At 38.6% G+C, this 18502-nt stretch overlaps 1 protein-coding gene across 3 annotated transcripts in view; it reads left to right on the top strand.

The window, feature by feature from the left end:
* LOC101447217 (zinc finger protein 596-like) overlaps positions 1 to 18242 on the top strand; it is a 56116-nt gene extending 37874 nt beyond the window's left edge. For all 3 annotated transcript variants that reach the window (XR_009185739.2, XM_071215064.1, XM_071215065.1), the window contains 2 exons: positions 10199 to 10304; positions 13612 to 18242. Coding sequence is in view for 2 of the 3 variants with exons in the window: in XM_071215064.1 (XP_071071165.1) it covers positions 10199 to 10288 (90 nt within the window). In the remaining variant the exon portion in view is untranslated. The remainder of the gene's footprint in view (positions 1 to 10198; positions 10305 to 13611) is intronic.
* Positions 18243 to 18502: the final 260 nt, after the last annotated feature.

The raw sequence follows: 18502 nt of genomic DNA, 5'->3' as shown, positions 1-18502 counted from the left end.
CTTCAAGTGCTGGGCTTCTCTTGATTGGGAGGTTTTGGTGACTGATTCAATCTCATTGCTTGTGATTGATCAGTTGAGCACTTTTTTTTTTCATCAGTATAGGTTGTTCATGTATTTCTAGAAGTTCATCCAAGTTGTCCTACTTTTTGGCATACAGATTTTAATCATATCCTCTTGTGATACTATAATAGTTATTTCTGTGGGGTTAGGGTTGATGTCCCCTCTCTTGTTCCTGATTTTATTTTTTGGATCTTCTCTTTTTCTTTTTGTTAGTTTAGCTAACAGTTTGTCAACTTTATTAATCTTCTCTAAAAACCACTTGTCATTTCATTATTTCTCTCTCTTGTTTTTTAATTCTCTATTTAACTTAATTCTGGTCTGATTTGTTTGTTTTTTCTGTGTGTTTTGGGATTCATTTACTGTTCTTTTTCTAGTTCCTCCAGATGTGCAGGTAAGTCTTTGAGTTTATCTTTTCTTTTTAATGTAGGCGATTATGGTCATAAATTTCACTCACAATACTGCCTTCAGTATATTCCTTTAGTTTTGATATGTTGTGTTCTCATTTTCATTAACTTCTAGATATTTCCTGATTTCTCATGTAGTTTCCTCCTTGATCCACTGATTGTTTACTAGTATGTTATTTAACTCTGTATTTATGAATTTTCTTGTTTTCCAACCCTTACTAATTTCCAGCTTCATTCCATTGTCTTCTGAGATAGTGTTTTATATGAAATTTCAATCTTTCTAAATTCATTGAAACTTGGTTTAGATGACATATGGTTTATATTGGAGAATGATCCATGAGCACTTGAAAAGAACATATATCTTGCTGTCTGGAGGTTCAATATTTTGTATGCATCCATTAGTCTAGTTCCTCTAACATATTATTTAAGATTGGTTTTTCTGTACTGATCCTTTGTTGAGATATTCTGTCTCTTGCTAAGAGTGGTGTATTGAAGTTCCCTGCTATGATCATAGAGGCATCTATTTCTCCCCTTTGTGTTACTCTTTGCCTCATGTATTTTGGGGCACCCTGATTAGGAGCATAAATATTTATGGTTGTTTTTTCATCTTGGTAAATCGCCACTTTTATTAATATACAATTCCTTCTTTGTGTCTTGCAACAGATTTTTCATTTAAAGTCTATATTGTCCAATATTAATGTTGCTACCCCAGCCCTTTTATTATGTATGTTCATTTTAATTTTTAAAAAAGATATTCAGATTACATAAATGTTATATAAAAATATAGGGAATTCCCATATGTCCTGCTCCCTACACTTCCCACATTTTCCCACATTAACAACATCCTTCATTAATGTGGTACATTCATTACAAATGAAATCATTTTGGAGCATTGCCAATAAGCATGGATTATAATATACATTGTAGTTTACACTCCCACACAATTTTGTAGGTTAAGGCAAGATATGTAATGGCATGTACTTGTTCTAATATCATTCAGAACAATTTCCAAGTCCTGAGAATGCCCCAATATTTCACTTGTTTTTCCCTTTCCCTGCCCTCAGAATCTCCAGTGGCCACTGCCTGTACTTCAGTGATTACTGTTTGTGTAGAAAATCATTTTCTAACCTTTCACTTGCAACCTATTTGTGTCTTGGATCTAAGGTGAGTCTCTTGTAGATTGCATATAGATGTCTTTTTTTTTTTTAACCCATTTTTCCTATCTTTTCTTCTCAATTTGGGGAGTTTAATCCATTATCAATGTTATTACTGTAAATGCAGTACTTATTTTAGCTATTCTTTATGCTTATATATGTACATTTTATTTTTGTTTCTCTTTTTACCCTTTTAGTTACTTTACTGATATCCTGCCTTTCTATACTCTCCAAACCTGTCTCTCTTGTCTTTCATTTCAACCTGCAGAACTCTCTTTAGTATTTCCTGAAGGGCAGGATTCTTGTTGACAAATTCTCTTAATTTCTGTTTATCTGTGAATATTTTTATGTCCCTCATTTTTAAAGGATAGTTTTGCTGGATATAGAGTTCTTGACTGGTAGTTTTTGTCTCTTAGCACTATATATCTTACCACTGCCTTCTTACCTCCATGATTTCAAGTGAGAAATCAGGTAATCTTATCAAGCAACACTTACATGTGCTGGATCTCATTTTTCTTGCTGCTTTCAGGATTCTCTTTTCATCTTTGGCATTTGACTATCTGATAAGTTTGTATGTTAGAGTAGGTCTGCTAGGATTTATTCTGTTTGGAGTTCATTTTGCTTCCTGGACCTGTACATCCATGTCCCTCATAAGAATTGGGAAATATTCATCCTCAAACACTCCTTCTACCCCATTTTTTCCCCTTCTCTTTTCCCTTTGGGATATCCATAATGTATATGTTTGTGCTTTTTATGAGTCCCTGCTGTTTTTTTCCTTTTTCTTGTCTGTCTTTTCTATCTTGTGATTTTGGATATGGTATCTTACACTTCAGTAATTCATTCCTCTGCCTGTGCAAATCTGCTATTGTGTTATTCTTCAGTATTTTTAATTTCTTCCATTATGCTTTTCATTACCATAAGATTTTTTTATGTGTATTTATAGTTTTATAGTGTATGTTCTTCTAGTGTCTTTTAATATCCTTTATATCTTCCCTCATCTCATTGAATTGATTTAGGTTATTGGGGCATCTGTTGATTAGTTGTTCCTCATTCTGGGTTTCCTTCTGCTTTTTAGACTTCATTTGTCTGGGCCATAGACATCTGTTTATCTTGATGAGTTTATTCTCTCTCTTTTGCCTAGGGTTTCATATTTGTTTGACTTTGCATTAATGGTGTTCTTTGACACTTGGTTCCTTTTATTCTGAATCATTAGTGTTATAAACAAAAAATAAAATCGGGGGAAAGAACTATATATAAATACAAAGAAAGAAACATGCGTAAAAGATAAAAAATATATATATATAAATAAAACTTGGAAAAAAGGAAAGAAAAACAGGAAAAGAAAGATGAAAGGGAAGAGGAGAAGAAAAAAGAATGAAATAAAAGGAGTGCCTCCCTCTCAGGTTATAGTCTTCCAGCTAGGCTCCTCCCTATTGGCTGTCTTTGCCCATCAATCAGCCCATGTCCTCTCTTTCTGCCGGTGTCCAGATAAACAGGGAGGGTAGGAGAGAACAAAAAAAGGGGAAAAACCAACTGGGCCTCCCTCTTAGGTCACCTGAGAAAGGCTAGTCTCCTCTTTGGCCTGCCAGCCAGTTACTCCATGTCCTCCCTCTTCTCAGGTATCAGAATGGCAGAAGGGAGAATAAAAACAACTGGATCTCCCTCTCAGACCACCAGCAACCAGTTTCCTTCTTGATGGCTCCCCCTTCTCACAATCGTTATCACCCCACAGCTCACCTCGCCACAGCTATCTGGGTAAGAAAAGGGAGAAGAGAAAAAAAAATGGGGTTTTCTCAGGTCACTGGTGATGGGCTTGGTTTTTTCTCATTGGCTGCCTGTGCCCACCAACAGTCACCCCACAGCCTGTCTCACCACAGGTATCCAGGTGAGGAAAGGGAGAAGGAAAAATAAAACAGACTTCTCCCTCAAACTTCTGTTGTCTGGCTAGGTTCTCCCTCACTGGCCACATCACCCACTGCTGGCCACTCTAGTGCCAGCCCAGGCACCCCTAAACTGCCCTGATTACCCCACTTGCCTGGGGTCTGGCTGGGCACCTGGTCATTGGACTGTCATGCACCTGGCCTCCCATGCCTGCCAGTCATTCAGCCCATGGCTGGGCACTCCCAAACTGGCCTAAACACCCCACAGGTTGCTGCCCTCCTGGTGCCCATTTGGGCACCCCAACACTGCACTGATCACCCCACAGCCATCTGCTCACCCAGTGTCTGTGCACCCAGTCCCTGGCCAGCTTCCCCTGCAGCTTCCCTCTCCTTCCATGCCTGGCTGGGCACTTTGATCTATCCTTATCCATAGTAAACCAGTCCCCCAGTGCCCAGGTGGGCATCCTTCTCCAGCCACCTTCTCTAATCACCCCCATGGCCCTGTGGCTTCCCCTATGCCCCACAAACCTGCCTGCCATTCTGCAAGTTCTGGAGGTAGAGGAAAACCTGCTATTCCCTACCCCACCATCTTGTATCTCTACCCTGCCATCCTGGATATCCTAAAGTATTTATCAGTGGGTGAGAATGTCTCATATTTAGCAGTTCACTGAATGAAGCAGAGGCCCAGACAGTTCCCATTGCCCCTCACTAATGGCCCAGTGCAAGAATCAAGTCTTTTTTAAAAAAAATAAGCCTGTAATAGACTCCAAAATCTATGAGACCCATTGGAATGCCATTCTGAAGGACCAGTTGTGGAAATCCAGTCCTGGACATTAATATTGGAAAAACTTTGATCCAGAGTATGCATATATGGACACCTTTCAAGTAATTTCATACATAATTTTAAATGCTGAATGTTTTCTTACTAAGATTGGGCTACTAGAAGTATATCTGTTCTCATCACCAGATATTTTATGTAATATTTTTATTTTATTAAAGATTTATTTTATTCTCCCCCGTCCCCCCATTGTTCATGCTTACTTCTGCATTCTGTGTCCATTTGTTGTGTGCTTATCTTTTTAGGAGGCACTGGGAATTGAATCCAGGATCTCCCATGTGGGAGGGAGGTACTCAATAGTTTGAGCCACATCCACTCCCCTTTATGTAATATGGAAAGAATATTTTAACCTAGAAAGACTTGGAAAAGTATGTCTTCTCTCATTCTTTCCATTATATACAGATATAATGGTGGACTTAGTGTAATAAGTCAAGAGTAGAAAGAAAAAGCTGAAAACTTAGAAAAGAAAGAAAATGGCATTCATTTGCAGATGACATGATGGATACATAGAAAACTCTTAAATTTACAAAAAATTACAGTTAATTAGTAAATTTAATGAGTTCACCATGTGCAAAGTAAAAAAATCAGTTGTCTTTATACTAGAAATTATCAAAAATAAACTGAAATATAAGAAACACAATACAAAATATAAACTATAAGGATTTTAATAGATGTGTAAACCTCATCTGAAAATTATGAAATACTACTTAGAGAATTTAAAGACTATTTATATGAGGAGATATAAACACATACAGGAGTTCAAAGATTCAGTGCTGCTAAGGCATCAGTTCTACCACACTTAATCTACAGATTTAATGAAATTCCAATCTACATCTGTCTTAAGAAGAACTGGATAACAAGGGAATCTCAATAAGATGAAGTGTTGATTTCTTTTCAGAAACAGTGGGGGCAAGAAGGCAGTGGGATGCCATATTTAAAGTGCTAAAGAGAATATGTCAATCAGGAATTATTTTTTATTAAAAAACTTTTTACATAAAATTCAACCAAGAATTCTATATCTGAAAAGCTGTCTTTCAAAAATGAGGAAGACATTTCCAGATAATCCAAAGCTGATGGAATTTGTCATCAATAGACTGGCCCCAGAAGAGATGCTAAAGAGTTATGCAGGTTGAAAGGAAAGGATACTAGATGTGTCAGCCAAATGGATGCTAATGCAAAGTGCCAGAAATCTGTTGGCTTTTATAAAGTGTATTTATTTAGGATGGAAGCTCCCAATCACAAGGCTATGAAGGGTAAGTTACTTCCCTCACACAGTCTTGTTACATGTTGGAGCAAGATGGCTGCTGGTCTCTGCGGAGGTTCAGTCTTCCTCTTAAGGCTCCGTGGTCCCAGCTTCCTCTAATTGCTGCTGTAGGCAGGCATAAGGCTAGTAGTTTCTCTTCCCAGGGCCTGTCTCTTTCTGGGCTCAGCTGCTCGGCTCTCTCCACAAGGCCAGCTATAAATTATTAGGCGAACAGCTTGGCTTTCTCCCTGTGGCTCCATCATCAAAAACTAAACTCTGTTCTCCATATATTTCCCTGTCTTTGATTGAGCATCTGTTTATATAGAAGGGTGGGAGTAGGGACTTAAACCAAGTCGCCCTAATGTTGTGGTCAAATAAAAGCCCTAATGTTGGTTTAATAAAGTAAAAGTGAAACCTGAATCTAATACACCCAGAAGAACAGACTAGTTTACAAACACAATCCAGTATCTATTTTTGGAATTCGTAAACAATGCCAAACTGCCACACTAATAAATTAAAGCCACATGAAGAAATAAGGATCACCAGTAAGGGCAATAATATGGACAAATACAAGTGCCAGTACTATTGTGTGTGTGTGTGTGTACTAGATTTATTTATTTTTACTTAATTGCTCTCCTGCCAGATGGTTCTCTCTGTTTGCTGGTTGTTTGCTCCCCTTCTCCAGGAGGCAGTGGGAACTGAACCTGGGATCTCCCACATAGGAGGCAAGTGTGCAGTGGTCTAAGCCACAAATGCTCCCCACGGGCTGTGGTGTCTGCTGGCTTGTGGCATCTGTTTGTTTTGGCATCTGTTCCTTTCAGGAACTGTGGTGTCTAGCTTGTTGTAGCAGTCACAGCATCTGCTTGTCTTTTTTAGGAGACATCAGGACCTGAACCTGGGACCTCCCATGTGGTACACAGGTGCCCAACTGGTTGAGTCACATCTACTTCCCCTCTATTGTATATTTGGTTTTAATTCCACTTTTTATTATAGTCTAAAAAGCAAATACATAAAATGTAGTGAGAATTCAGTGGTTTGGACTCAATGTATAAACATGCAGTTGTGACAAGAACTACATAAAAGTGGGGGAAGAGGAGTTTAGGAACATAATTTGTGTATATCATTGAAGTTAATTTTGCATTTAAGCAAACAAGATTGTTACAGATTTACAATGTTAAATTTAAGCCCCATAACAAGTAAAATATCTGAATATGCAATCTCATAGCAACAAAAAGTAGGATAGAAGTTGCCCAGGGTTGGGAGCAAAGGTGAATGGGATGTCGATGCAAAAATGGGTATAGGATTTCTGTTTGGGAAGATGGGAAAGTCTTAGGAATGGTAGGTTGTGAGGGTACTGCAACATAGCAAATGTGAATAATACCACTGGGTGGTATGCTTGGGAGTAATTGACAGGGAAAGTTTATGTTGTGTATATATATTCCAACACAAAAAAGAGCTACTAAAGAGACAATGACAAATGCAATATATGATCCTGAACAGGTTTTAACAAGGGAGAAAAGGCTTACGGGTACATTATTGGGAATGACTGTAAGCTTTATTTCAATGTTATATTTCTTGAACTTGACAACTACACTTAAGGTGCCTACCTAAGTGAATGTCTTTGTTCTTAGGAAATGTAGATGGCAGTATTAAGGGTCAAGGAGCACAATATATCCAACCTACACTGAAGTGTTCAGAAAATGGTTTGACAAATATACGTACTGCTAGATGAAATGATAGATTGATGGATAGATAGAATAATAAGGCAAATGTGGCAAAATTATTAAATTGGTGGATAGGCATATTTGGTGATGTAGGCATATGTTGGTGTTCTTTGTCTGGGGATTGTATTATTTTTGTAATTGTTCTGTAAGTTTGAAAGTTTTTCAAATTTAAAAGTTTAAAATAAAAAAAGAACTGTGGTTAGTCTCAGATATTACCCCATTTGAACAGATTTATACTTTATATAAATATACAGATAGTAAACTAACACAGGGCACCTGCATGAGGGAAAGTGTTCCTTATTGATATTCACACCAAATTAACAGTCAGAGAACATTTCAGCAACCATCTCCTACAGGTGATTCCATAAGCACTGATAGGAAAATTTTTGTTCTTTATTAATCAAAATAAGATGAAGAAATCCACACTTGTATGAAAAAATGTTTCCTCATACATGTTAAAAATAGGGTGACATGACATGTAACAGTTTTTGTGTGAATAAGGAAAAAAGCACATTCAAAAAAATTATTGTCTATAGTTAGCATTGCATTATTCGATCTTATCAAGCCAAATTCCTGTTAGTCCTAACATGCACAAATGTAAATTTCTAAAACATAATTGGATCATTATTTCTCTTTTTAAAACAAATTTTTATTATTACTATTTTTAAAGATACTTAGATTATATAAATGTTACATAAAAAACATAGGTGATTCCCATATGTCTCACTTCCTACCCCTTCCACATTTTCCCACATTAATAACATCTTTCATTAGTATGGTACATTCATTGCACTTGATGAACACATTTTGGAGCATTGCCCCTAACATGGGTTATGGTTTACATTGTAGTTTACACTCTCTGCTGCACAATTTTCTAGGTCATGGCAAGATGTATAAATGGCCCGTATCTGTCATTGCAATGTTGTTCAGAGCAATTCCCAAGTCCCCAAAATGCCCCCATATTACACCTGCTTTTCCTTCTCCCTCCCCTCAGAACCTCCAGGGACCACTGACTCTACATTAATGATATAAGTTCTTCCACTGCTAGAATCATAATAAGTCTATAGTAGAACACCAGTAAGTTCCATTTTAGTCCACAGTTCATTCCCCAATCCTCAGGATTCTGGGATGGTGATGCCCACTCCACCTTCAACTGAGAGAGGGCTTCGATCCCATAGGGCAGATGGATGGGACTCTCTTGCTTGCAGTTGCAGATTCTCTGTTCCTTGGGAGGGTCATTGTCTAATGTAGTGATATATTTTCTTTGTGCATGTCTACTGATAAGGAGAGAGAGTCATTGTGGGTGAACCTACACATATTAACCAGTATCAGCAATTGCTCTTCTTTGTCTTGACTCTCTGATTCAGTTGCTGTTAATTGGGGACACACCTCAATCTGGTCTCCACAGAAAGAAACTCATATTGGTGCTAATTCCAAAATTAGGTTTGCAAAGTTCCTTGGAACAAAGCAATTTAGTTTTGTGATGGAATTTGTAAATATATATCTATATGAACAAAATATAAAGGGTTTCAGACTGAACATCATAGGTTTTTCAGGCATTATATGATTTCCTGTCCACTTTATTAGTAATTTAGTATTTACCTTATATATTTTATTTTAAATAGGGATATATCATTCATATTGAGTCTCATTCTCTGTTCCAAGAAGATTGAGCAGTTTTGCAATATTTCTTGGGACTGCAATATGAATAGACTTTTGAGATAACTCATACTTAAAGACCATTTCTATATTTAAAAGTTTTTTTTAAACATATGTAGAGGGAAGAGGCACTTATCCCCATCTGCAGGTTAGGACTTCTACTTCATGAGGGATAGCAAGGAATGTCAACCCACTCCATATAGGTGTCACCATCAAATGACTTAATATAGCACTAGGGAACAATATTTACTAACAAAAAAAAAGAGAAAACAAGGCCCATTTCACTAGTGAAAATTGGTCCTCATGATCAGGACTCATTCTGCAGGTGAAGCAGGGGTAAAGCCTACAGGCACCTCTCTTTGCTGTAGAAGAGGGATCCCACTTCCTCCCCACCCAGAACAGATATAGCAGTGGTGGTGGGTAAATAGCCTTGAAAAGAATATACTTAGCCAAGCAGTCTCCAGTGAGGGTTTGCATATGCTTGAGGCAAAGGGGAAGGAGTGTACCATCAGGCTACCATCTTCTAGGGGATACGTTTTATCTCCAAGCACTCCTGAGAATGCAGTTAGCCCACAATGATCATCCCATCCTAGGAACCAGACTAACACATCTACTCCATACTTCCCTGTGGGCCATGGGCAGAGGTGCCAGGCCATGCTCAAACTGTCCCCTTCCACAGCCACCTCCCAACTTTCCCTGGGAACCCAAGAGACAGAAGCAACCTGACTAAAAATCTTATTATGCCCTCTGTCCATTTTGGACAGTGAGTTTCATGGCTGGGGTATGGTAAAGAACTTTGATAGATATCACTTCTGGGAACAATTTTTCTAAAATTGTAGACAACATTTGAGCAGGGTTATTAATCTTTACTCCCAGAAGCATGATCAGGCCTGCTTGGAGGAGGGATTGCATCCAGCAACCCCACCCAATGCCTACCAAAGAGCTGAATAGATCAAAGGGTTGTATATCCTCAATCTTAAGGACTTCAATAGCACTTTTTATGTCCTTTCTGTTACTCACAACAGGCCCCCATATCTTTATGTGAAAACAGTTTTTTCCCTCATATCATGGTGCACGTACCCCAGTTTGTACCATCAGAATGTCCAGCACTCTGCAGTTTTGGAGGGCATGGGATGATGCACTGTCTACCTCATGTTGTAGCATTCCCAATGAATCAATTGTAGAATTAAATCCACTTTGAATAATACTGAAATTTTCCACTCTGGATCTCTGCAGACTTGGCATGTGGCAGAGAAGCCAAGGATTGCCTGTAGTCAGGCTTCAGGAGGAAAGCATCACCTTGATGATACCTTGATTTGGACATAATTCTGGACACTTAACTGTAAGTGAAAAAATTCCCATCATTTAAGCCAAAACATTTAATGGTATTTGCTGAAACTCTCTGAGAAACCTAAACCCCTTTTTAATGAACCAAGCCACATGCTATCCCCCCTGGATTTTGTCCATATATATCTTTTAACTTCCGTCTTTCCCTTGTCAAAAAATACCTCATTTAAACAGTTCATTTTTAGCAATACCAAGAATGGTTCTGCATTGACAGAAAATGGATCCAACATTGGGCTCACAAACAACCTGGACTGGACAGGGTTCCCTGAATGGGAGACTCAGATTCGCCAGGGGAGTAATTTAACACCCTTTAGACACCATGGCTTTTGGTGGTGGTGTGGGAGTGTACAGCCTGGGGCCAAGTAATAGTTTCCATATACTTCCTTGGAACCACCTCACACATCTCCATCCGCAGCCTTCACAGCAGTTCATCCTCATTACTAGCGAGGTTCCTCTCGTCTCACTTATCCCCATGCAGCCAGAGGGAGGCAAGCACCTCCGTGATCCTGTCATCTCCTAGGGTGCCAACACCACTCTGGAATTACTGAACTGAAGAAACTTTATGCCTCCACAATATAATAGGGTGCATTTTTTGGCGATCCTGTTCACTACACTAAATTTTGGGGGGAAGAGACCCCTATTTCCACCTATTACACTACCTATTGGGTAGGAGTCCTACCCAATCGATGTCAACCCACTCCATACAGATGTTGTGTTTGCCAACAAGACATGACTTACACAGGCCCTGGATGGGACATTGTTTACTCAAATAGGGAGGAGACAAAGTAAGATCAGCTTCCCTAATGGGCTTCAGTCTCCCATGACCAGCAGGTCCCCTCTGCAATCCCAGGGAGACACATGCATCACTGCCTCTTGTGTGCTTTAGGGAAGGGATCTCCCTGCTGGGAAGAGATAGAGTTGGGGAGGGCGGGGTGCGGGGGAGCATGTGCCATAGAATGTACATACAAAGCCAAGGAGTCGCCAGTGAATGTTTATGTATGCTCTGAGCAAAAGGGGAAGGAATGAATCAGCAGGTTACCATCTGCAAGGGGTTGTGTTTTATCTCCAGGGATCCTCAAAATAGAACTGGCCCATATTTATCATCCCATTCTAGAAGCCAGGTTAACACAGCTTGTCCTAAGTACAGGGTTTATTTAGGGGTCATAGGGAAAGGTGGCGACTGTGCTGAGGCACTCTCTTCACAGTGAAAAATAACACAGCAAGAAGACAAGCAAGCAGAGTAAAGCCACTTGCTTCAGGTAATAATTCTTTTAAAAAGTCAAATTGTGAAGCACCTAAACTGCCTGAGGAGTTTAATTATTTTGTTGCAAATTTCTAGCTCTGGGCCCCCTGAGCTGCTGGCAGCATAGTCTCTATATCTGTCTCTATTTAAAATAATAGTTGAATCCTTTAGAAAATGCAGTAGCTCCTAAAGAAAATATTTTTTAGAAGTTTCTCACAAATCAAGAATTTCAAGCATCCCTAGAAATCCACAGAGGAATGGATTTTCTGGGTGAATCTCTTGAGATGGCAATTTTCTGGATGTTAAGTTGACTCGGTCTTTTCAAGGCTAAGCCATACAATCTTGATATATTTTTCTTCAAGTGAAATTTTATCTTTACATATATGATATGCAATTTTTAGTTTACCATTCTACAATTGGCAAACTCTACTATTCGGTAAATATAGTAAAATGTGTAAGTGTTTAGGGAAGAAAAGTACATGTGAGGTATTTTTTCTGCATTTTATTAGTGGCAAGCGGCCATTGAAATCTTTCTTTTTAAATATGCTTCATCCTTTTTCACAAACAACCCTACTTAACATGGACCTTCTCTGTTTAAAGGCTCCTCAAGAAAATGCCGATTGTTTCTAAGTCCTGTAATTACAGTTTTCAGCATATAAATTGTATTATAGCTTTATATCAATATTTCTCCTATTACCTGTATGGTGTGTCATAGTCACCTCAGAATAAGGGAAAGAGTAAACATCAGTAAGATGTTTCCTACAGCAGAACTGATTGATTACAGATTGGAAGCAAGAATGTTTCTGCAGCCCTTCCAATTTCAGTGTGATTTGGGAGCCCATACTAGGTTTGGGAGAAAAGAATAAAAATATATCTTAGGGTTACACTAATACCTCCTGTACATATTGTTCTGAGTGTGACAGAGTACCAGGGAAGACTTTATCTGAGAGAAATGGGAACGCAGAGCAAGAGGACGGAAGCCCAAATACCAAGGCCTTAGAGGACAAATGAGTACTTTGAAGGAACTAGGCCGTTAGAGTAAACCCTCAGATAAGAGAGGGGGTTGTATTCGTTTCCAGCTATGGTCTCACATCCCACAAAACGGGTCAACTTAAATAATGCAAATTTATTGACTCTCGGTTTACAGGCTGGTAGAAGTCCAAAATTTAGACATCAATAAGGCAATGCTTTCTCCCCAAAGACCATAGCATTCTGGGGCAATACTTGGGTCCTTGACTTTTCTGCCAAATGGCAAAGCACATAGCAGTGAACGCTATCTTATCTGAGGGTTTCTGGGTTCCAATGACTTCCATCTAGCTTCCCCTGCATGTAGCTTTCTCTTCATAAAGCTTCCAAGAAGAGGATTATGACCCAACCTCATTCAGTGGGGCCACAATTTTAAAATAACATCTTCAAAAGATCCTGAGCTTCACATACATGGGAATGGATTAAGATTAAGAGCACATTTGTTTCCTGTGGTGCAGAATTCAACCCACGACAAGGGTGCACACCCCTGGGTTTTTATATTCACCTCAAATCTTAAACTAAAAGCTGAGATGACCACACTGGGTGGGTGCCTAGTCAAATGAGATTATGCAGCAGAGGAACTGTGTGGGGTGAGTCTTGGGCTAGTATTGACAGGGATCAAGGGACTAAGGGGGCATATTTCAATATGAGATTGGGAGGTGCCAGGATAGAACCTGGCATTTGTAAAGTTCAAGACAAATAGCCCTGACTTTCTCTGGAATATAGAGGTGATTGAAAACCAGCAACAGAAATAGAGATGAATTTCAAAGGTTTGTCACTTGGCCATCCAACACTCATCAGTATTGAGCAACTAGACCATGTCCCTGTGGTTTACATCCTTTCCATATACAAATCATCCCCAGTTTAACTGTGTTGTAATGATTGTTTTTTTTCAATAAGCCCTTCTTCAGAACATGGCATATATATTCCCTAAAGCAAAAATGTGTTGTTGTTGTTTTCACGGTGATTACATTTGTAGGATTTATCTGTCTTTTCTGTTGAGTGAAATTATACTTTCTATTTTGTGGCCCAGGTCATCACAACCAGCTGTGGAGCATTTCTCCATGGAAGACCTGGCCCTCATGCAAGTAAAGTGGTTGACATTCTTCCTTAATTTTTAAGAATCAGAGGTTGATATATATACAGTACTCCTTGTGCAAATAAGCCGCCTTCCTTACTAAATTAAAAATATCAAATTCAAATTAAGGTATCATTGGGCATTATTTACTTTTCTGTGTACTTTACATGTATTAAATGATTTAACTTCTAGTTACTTTATTTATTCATTTCTATTATTTTTCCCGAATTGAGGAACAGAGCAGTTAACTTGTACCAAGGACATTCAGCTAATAGATGGCTGAGCTGCAATTTTGCCACGTAGTGCTCCAGAGTTCAAGCTATTAAACACAATGCTACACTGAGTAGATCATACACAACACACCTCTGGGTAGGTGGAGATATGTGGTCCTTAACTCTGTCCACCTGAGCTTCATTTGAACGTAGCTTCCACACATATTTTAGATTCAGAAATTTTGTCATGCTGAAATATGCCACTGACGTTTGAAAGACATTTATACATAAAGGCAATAAAAACAGTGTACAGTACTAAATTATTTGGTACTACTTGAAAAAAAAGGCAGTAGTATAGTACAAGAAATCTAAGAAACCCAATTCAAAAAATTAGAGTTCACCTTCAGGGATTCAGGCCAATTTGATTGCACATTGGAGCCCAGAGGCAAACATAGGAAAGCCATGGTTCAATATTCAGGGTTCCTCTTGATTGGGAGCACAATTTCTTAATGTCATAAGCCAGGAGAGTTTGTCTAGATGTCCTGACTCCACAAAGTCCAGAGATTTCCTTCTCTTCATATCTATGTTCCACCTGAGAAATATTTGCCATCTAATATTTCCCAGTAAATAAGGTCCTTGTATTTGTCAGGTGCTAACCATTTTATAAATATTATCCCATTAATATTTACAACCTTGAGAAGCTGGTGTTATCATCTCATTTTACTGATGACTAACAAAACCCAGGGTAGTTAATCAACTTGTTCTGATTCTAAGAGGGTGGGAGGTCATAGGATAATTTAGGGAAGAGAACCATAGGAAATATTTTACATGGCTAGAAATATCTTAGTATAGGATGGAACTAATTGGTTATTTATGGACATATGATGTTTTCTAAATCTCAGATCCAATTACCCAAGTTATGTTTATTACATGTATTATTTACTACATCAAATGAGTTGTTTTCCATTTCTGACCAAGATGGAGTAAAGGAACTGGATTTATAATGCTAGAAACAACTAATTTAGACGAAATATACAAAAACATTTTCAGATATTGAACATCAGATTGTGTTATAGTGGTCCCTGAAATGGAAGAAATGTTCAGCCCTATAGTCACCTAGCTTACAGCCTGGAGAAAGTTTTCAGGCTACAGAGCAGGATTGGTAAACCCAAGAAATACCCAAATGGTCTTCCTGGGATGGACTGGGAGTCTGAGGAGGACTGGGAGCCACAGTTCTCAGGACTAAGACCAGAGAAAGAAAGGAGAGTGCACAGAGAAAGCTGAAAAGAAGTGAAGCAAGACCTCTGAGTCTTCATCTCAGTACTTGTCAGCAGGACTAGTGAGGAAACTGAGGAAAGAACTCTCAAAAGGAGCAGAGGGAACATTCAGAATTTCAGACATAGAAAAACTGGAACAATTCATCACCAGCAGATCTGCGTTACAGAGATATTGAGATCACTCACGCAGAAGAAAATGGTTATATAGATGGACATTTAGATCTGTAAAAAGGAAAGAAGAACATCATAAATGGTAAATATATGAGTAAATATAAGACAATTACCCCAATTATTAACCACTTTAAAAGAAAATTGGGTCATACCACCAAGATAGTGGAGTGAGATCCTCCAGTGCTCTCCCACATACTCGGAAGCTTTAGGTGACAAGCAAAAATTGGCAGAACCCCATTTTTCTCTGAGCTCTGGAAAACAAATGGTTGAGGTAGCATGGCAAGTGCCAAGTCAATAAAGCAGGCAACTTTAAAATGGTAGGAAACTTTCTGAGTTTTTGTTGGATCCTTTCCATACCCTCCTTTGCTTAGTGTGGAGCCAGTCTGTACCACCAGTGCAGTTCTCTGGTCCTGGTTATAGAGGAGGAAGAGTAACACCCATGCATATACTGGGGTGCATGTATGTCCTCACCAGTCTCTGCTGGCAGCCTGAAATTCTGCATTAGGTCACCTCTCTGTGGGTTGCTGTTTCAGAGCTTGCTCTGGATTTAGAAGCAGCCTGCAGGGAAATTAACTGTTATAAGAAAACAATCAAACTTTAAATGACTGGAGCAAAGAATGACTGGGTTTTAAACATTTACAGTAACAGTCATAACTGAGTGGAAATACTATTTCCTGGGTGAGAAGAGACATTGGATCCACGTAAGCAGGAGAATTCATTAGGCCATGTGTGCTTGCCCAGGACCAGTCACATAGTAAGATAAAACAGATGGTCTTACAACCTCACTTCAGACTGTTCTTTAGGATAACGGCTAGGCTGGCTAAACTCTGAAGTAGAGCACACACACAGCCAAATCTGCAAGTACTGGGAAAGGTGTTTTCCTTTTTCTTGTTTAATTAGCTCCAGATATTCAAAGAAAATCTCTGATAACACTGCTTGGATTCAAACTTAAGGACAGACAAGTCAGTGACCAAATTCCAGAGTTAACACATTGAAATATTAAAATCTCCAGTGTGTAATAAAATATTACAAGACATATAAAAAACAGGAATTGATGGCTCACTCAAATAAACAAAGCATCAAAAAACATCAAAGAAGAAGACTAGGAAACGGACTTTGGCCCAGTGGTTAGGGCGTCCGTCTACCATATGGGAGGTCCGCGGTTCAAACCCCGGGCCTCCTTGACCCGTGTGGAGCTGGCCATGCGCAGCGCTCATGCGCGCAAGGAGTGCCGTGCCACGCAAGGGTGTCCCCCGCGTGAGAGCCCCACGTGCAAGGAGTGCGCCCGTGAGGAAAGCCGCCCAGCGTGAAAAGAAAGAGCAGCCTGCCCAGGAATGGCGCCGCTCACACTTCCCGTGCCGCTGACGACAACAGAAGCGGACAAAGAAACAAGACGCAGCAAATAGACACCAAGAACAGACAACCAGGGGAGGGGGGAAATTAAATAAATAAATAAATCTTTAAAAAAAAAAAAAGAAGACTAGATTTGGGCATACCAGACAAAGACTTTAGGAAACTTAATTAAATATGCTAAAAGTGCTAAAGGACAACATGGCTGAAGAAATAAATGAAATCAGGAAAATGATATATGAACAAAATGAGGTTTTTTTCTTTATTAGAGAAGTTGTGGGTTTACAGAACAATTATGCATAAAATACAGAATTCCCATATACCTCCCTATTAGCAACATCTTGCATTAGTGTGAACATGTTACAATTGGTGACAGCAAATTTTTATAACTCTTGTTAACTATGGTCATGTTTAAATTATGGTTCACTGTGTAGTGTAGTTCCATTGATTTAAAATATTTTTTATTCTGTTACCATATATACAATCTAAATTCCCCCTTTTAATTACATTCAGATATTTATTTCAGTGTTGCTAATTACATTCACAATATTGTGCTACCATCACTACCATCCATTACCAAAACATTTCTGTCATTCCAAATAGGCACCTTGTACATTTTAAGCCTTAACTTCTCATTCTGTAGCCCTACCCCATTCCCTGGTAACCTGTATTCTAGATTCTGACTATAAATTTTCTTATTCTAATTATTTTAAAAAGTGAGATAGTATAGTATTTGTCCTTTGTGTCTGGCTTATTTTACTCAACAGGGTATCTTTAAGGTTCACCCATGCTGCTGCATGTATCAGGACGTCATTCCTTTTTAATATTCCATTTTATGTACATACCGCATTTTATTTCCCCATTCCTCCACTGATGTACACTTGGGTTGCTTCCATCTTTTGGCAAGTTTTGAATAATGCTACTATGAACATCAGTGTGCAAATATCTGTTTGTGTCCATGTGTTCAATTTTTTGTGTTTGTACCTAGTTGTGGAAAGCTGGATCATGTAAGTAATTCTATACTCAGCTGCCTGAGGAACTGCCAAACTGTCTTCCACAGCAGATGCACCATATTACATTGCCACCAGCAATGAATGAGTGTTCCTATTTCTTTGCATTCTCTCCAACACTTGTAATTTTCTATTTTTCTAAATGACAGCCATTCTATTATGTGGAATAGTATCTCATGGTTTGGATTTGCCTTCCTCATGCCCTTTTGTATTCCTTCCTTCCTCTCCCACAGTGGCTGATCTGCTTTCTGTCATATGTTTATAGTTTTATGATATATTAGATGCCTATAATTTAAAAAAAATTTTATAGATGGTGTCACACAGGATGAATTCTGTTTTTTGTAAGTATTTTTTTGGAGTGCATGAAATTTTCACTCAGCATTATTATTGTGAGATTCATCCAAGCCCCTGTTTCCATCAATAGTTCATTTCTTTTTATTACTGGATTATATTCTGTTGTATGAGTATAATATAATTTGTTTATCCAGTCACCTATTGGTGAATATTTGGATATTGCCAGTTTTGGGCTATTATAAAAACAGCTGCAATAAATATTTGTATAAAAAGGTTTTGTTTTGTTTTGGTATAGATGTATATTTCATTTTTCTTGGACATATACCTGGGAGTAGAATGACTGAGTCATATGGTAGGGCTATATATAATATTTAAAAGAAACTCCCAAACTGAGACTGGTATCACCTACATACTTAACATGATAGGGAGATTTTAAGAAAAGAAAATCATAGGTTAATCTCACTCTTGGACATAGATGCAAATATCCTTGGTTTTGAGCTTTTATACCAAGAATTCAAAGTTAATTTACCAT

The sequence above is a fragment of the Dasypus novemcinctus genome, chromosome 5 (assembly GCF_030445035.2).
Source record: "Dasypus novemcinctus isolate mDasNov1 chromosome 5, mDasNov1.1.hap2, whole genome shotgun sequence".
Classification (NCBI taxonomy): domain Eukaryota; kingdom Metazoa; phylum Chordata; class Mammalia; order Cingulata; family Dasypodidae; genus Dasypus; species Dasypus novemcinctus.
Note: the sequence above shows the minus strand (reverse complement) of the source record. Positions and strands in the feature narration are given on the sequence as shown.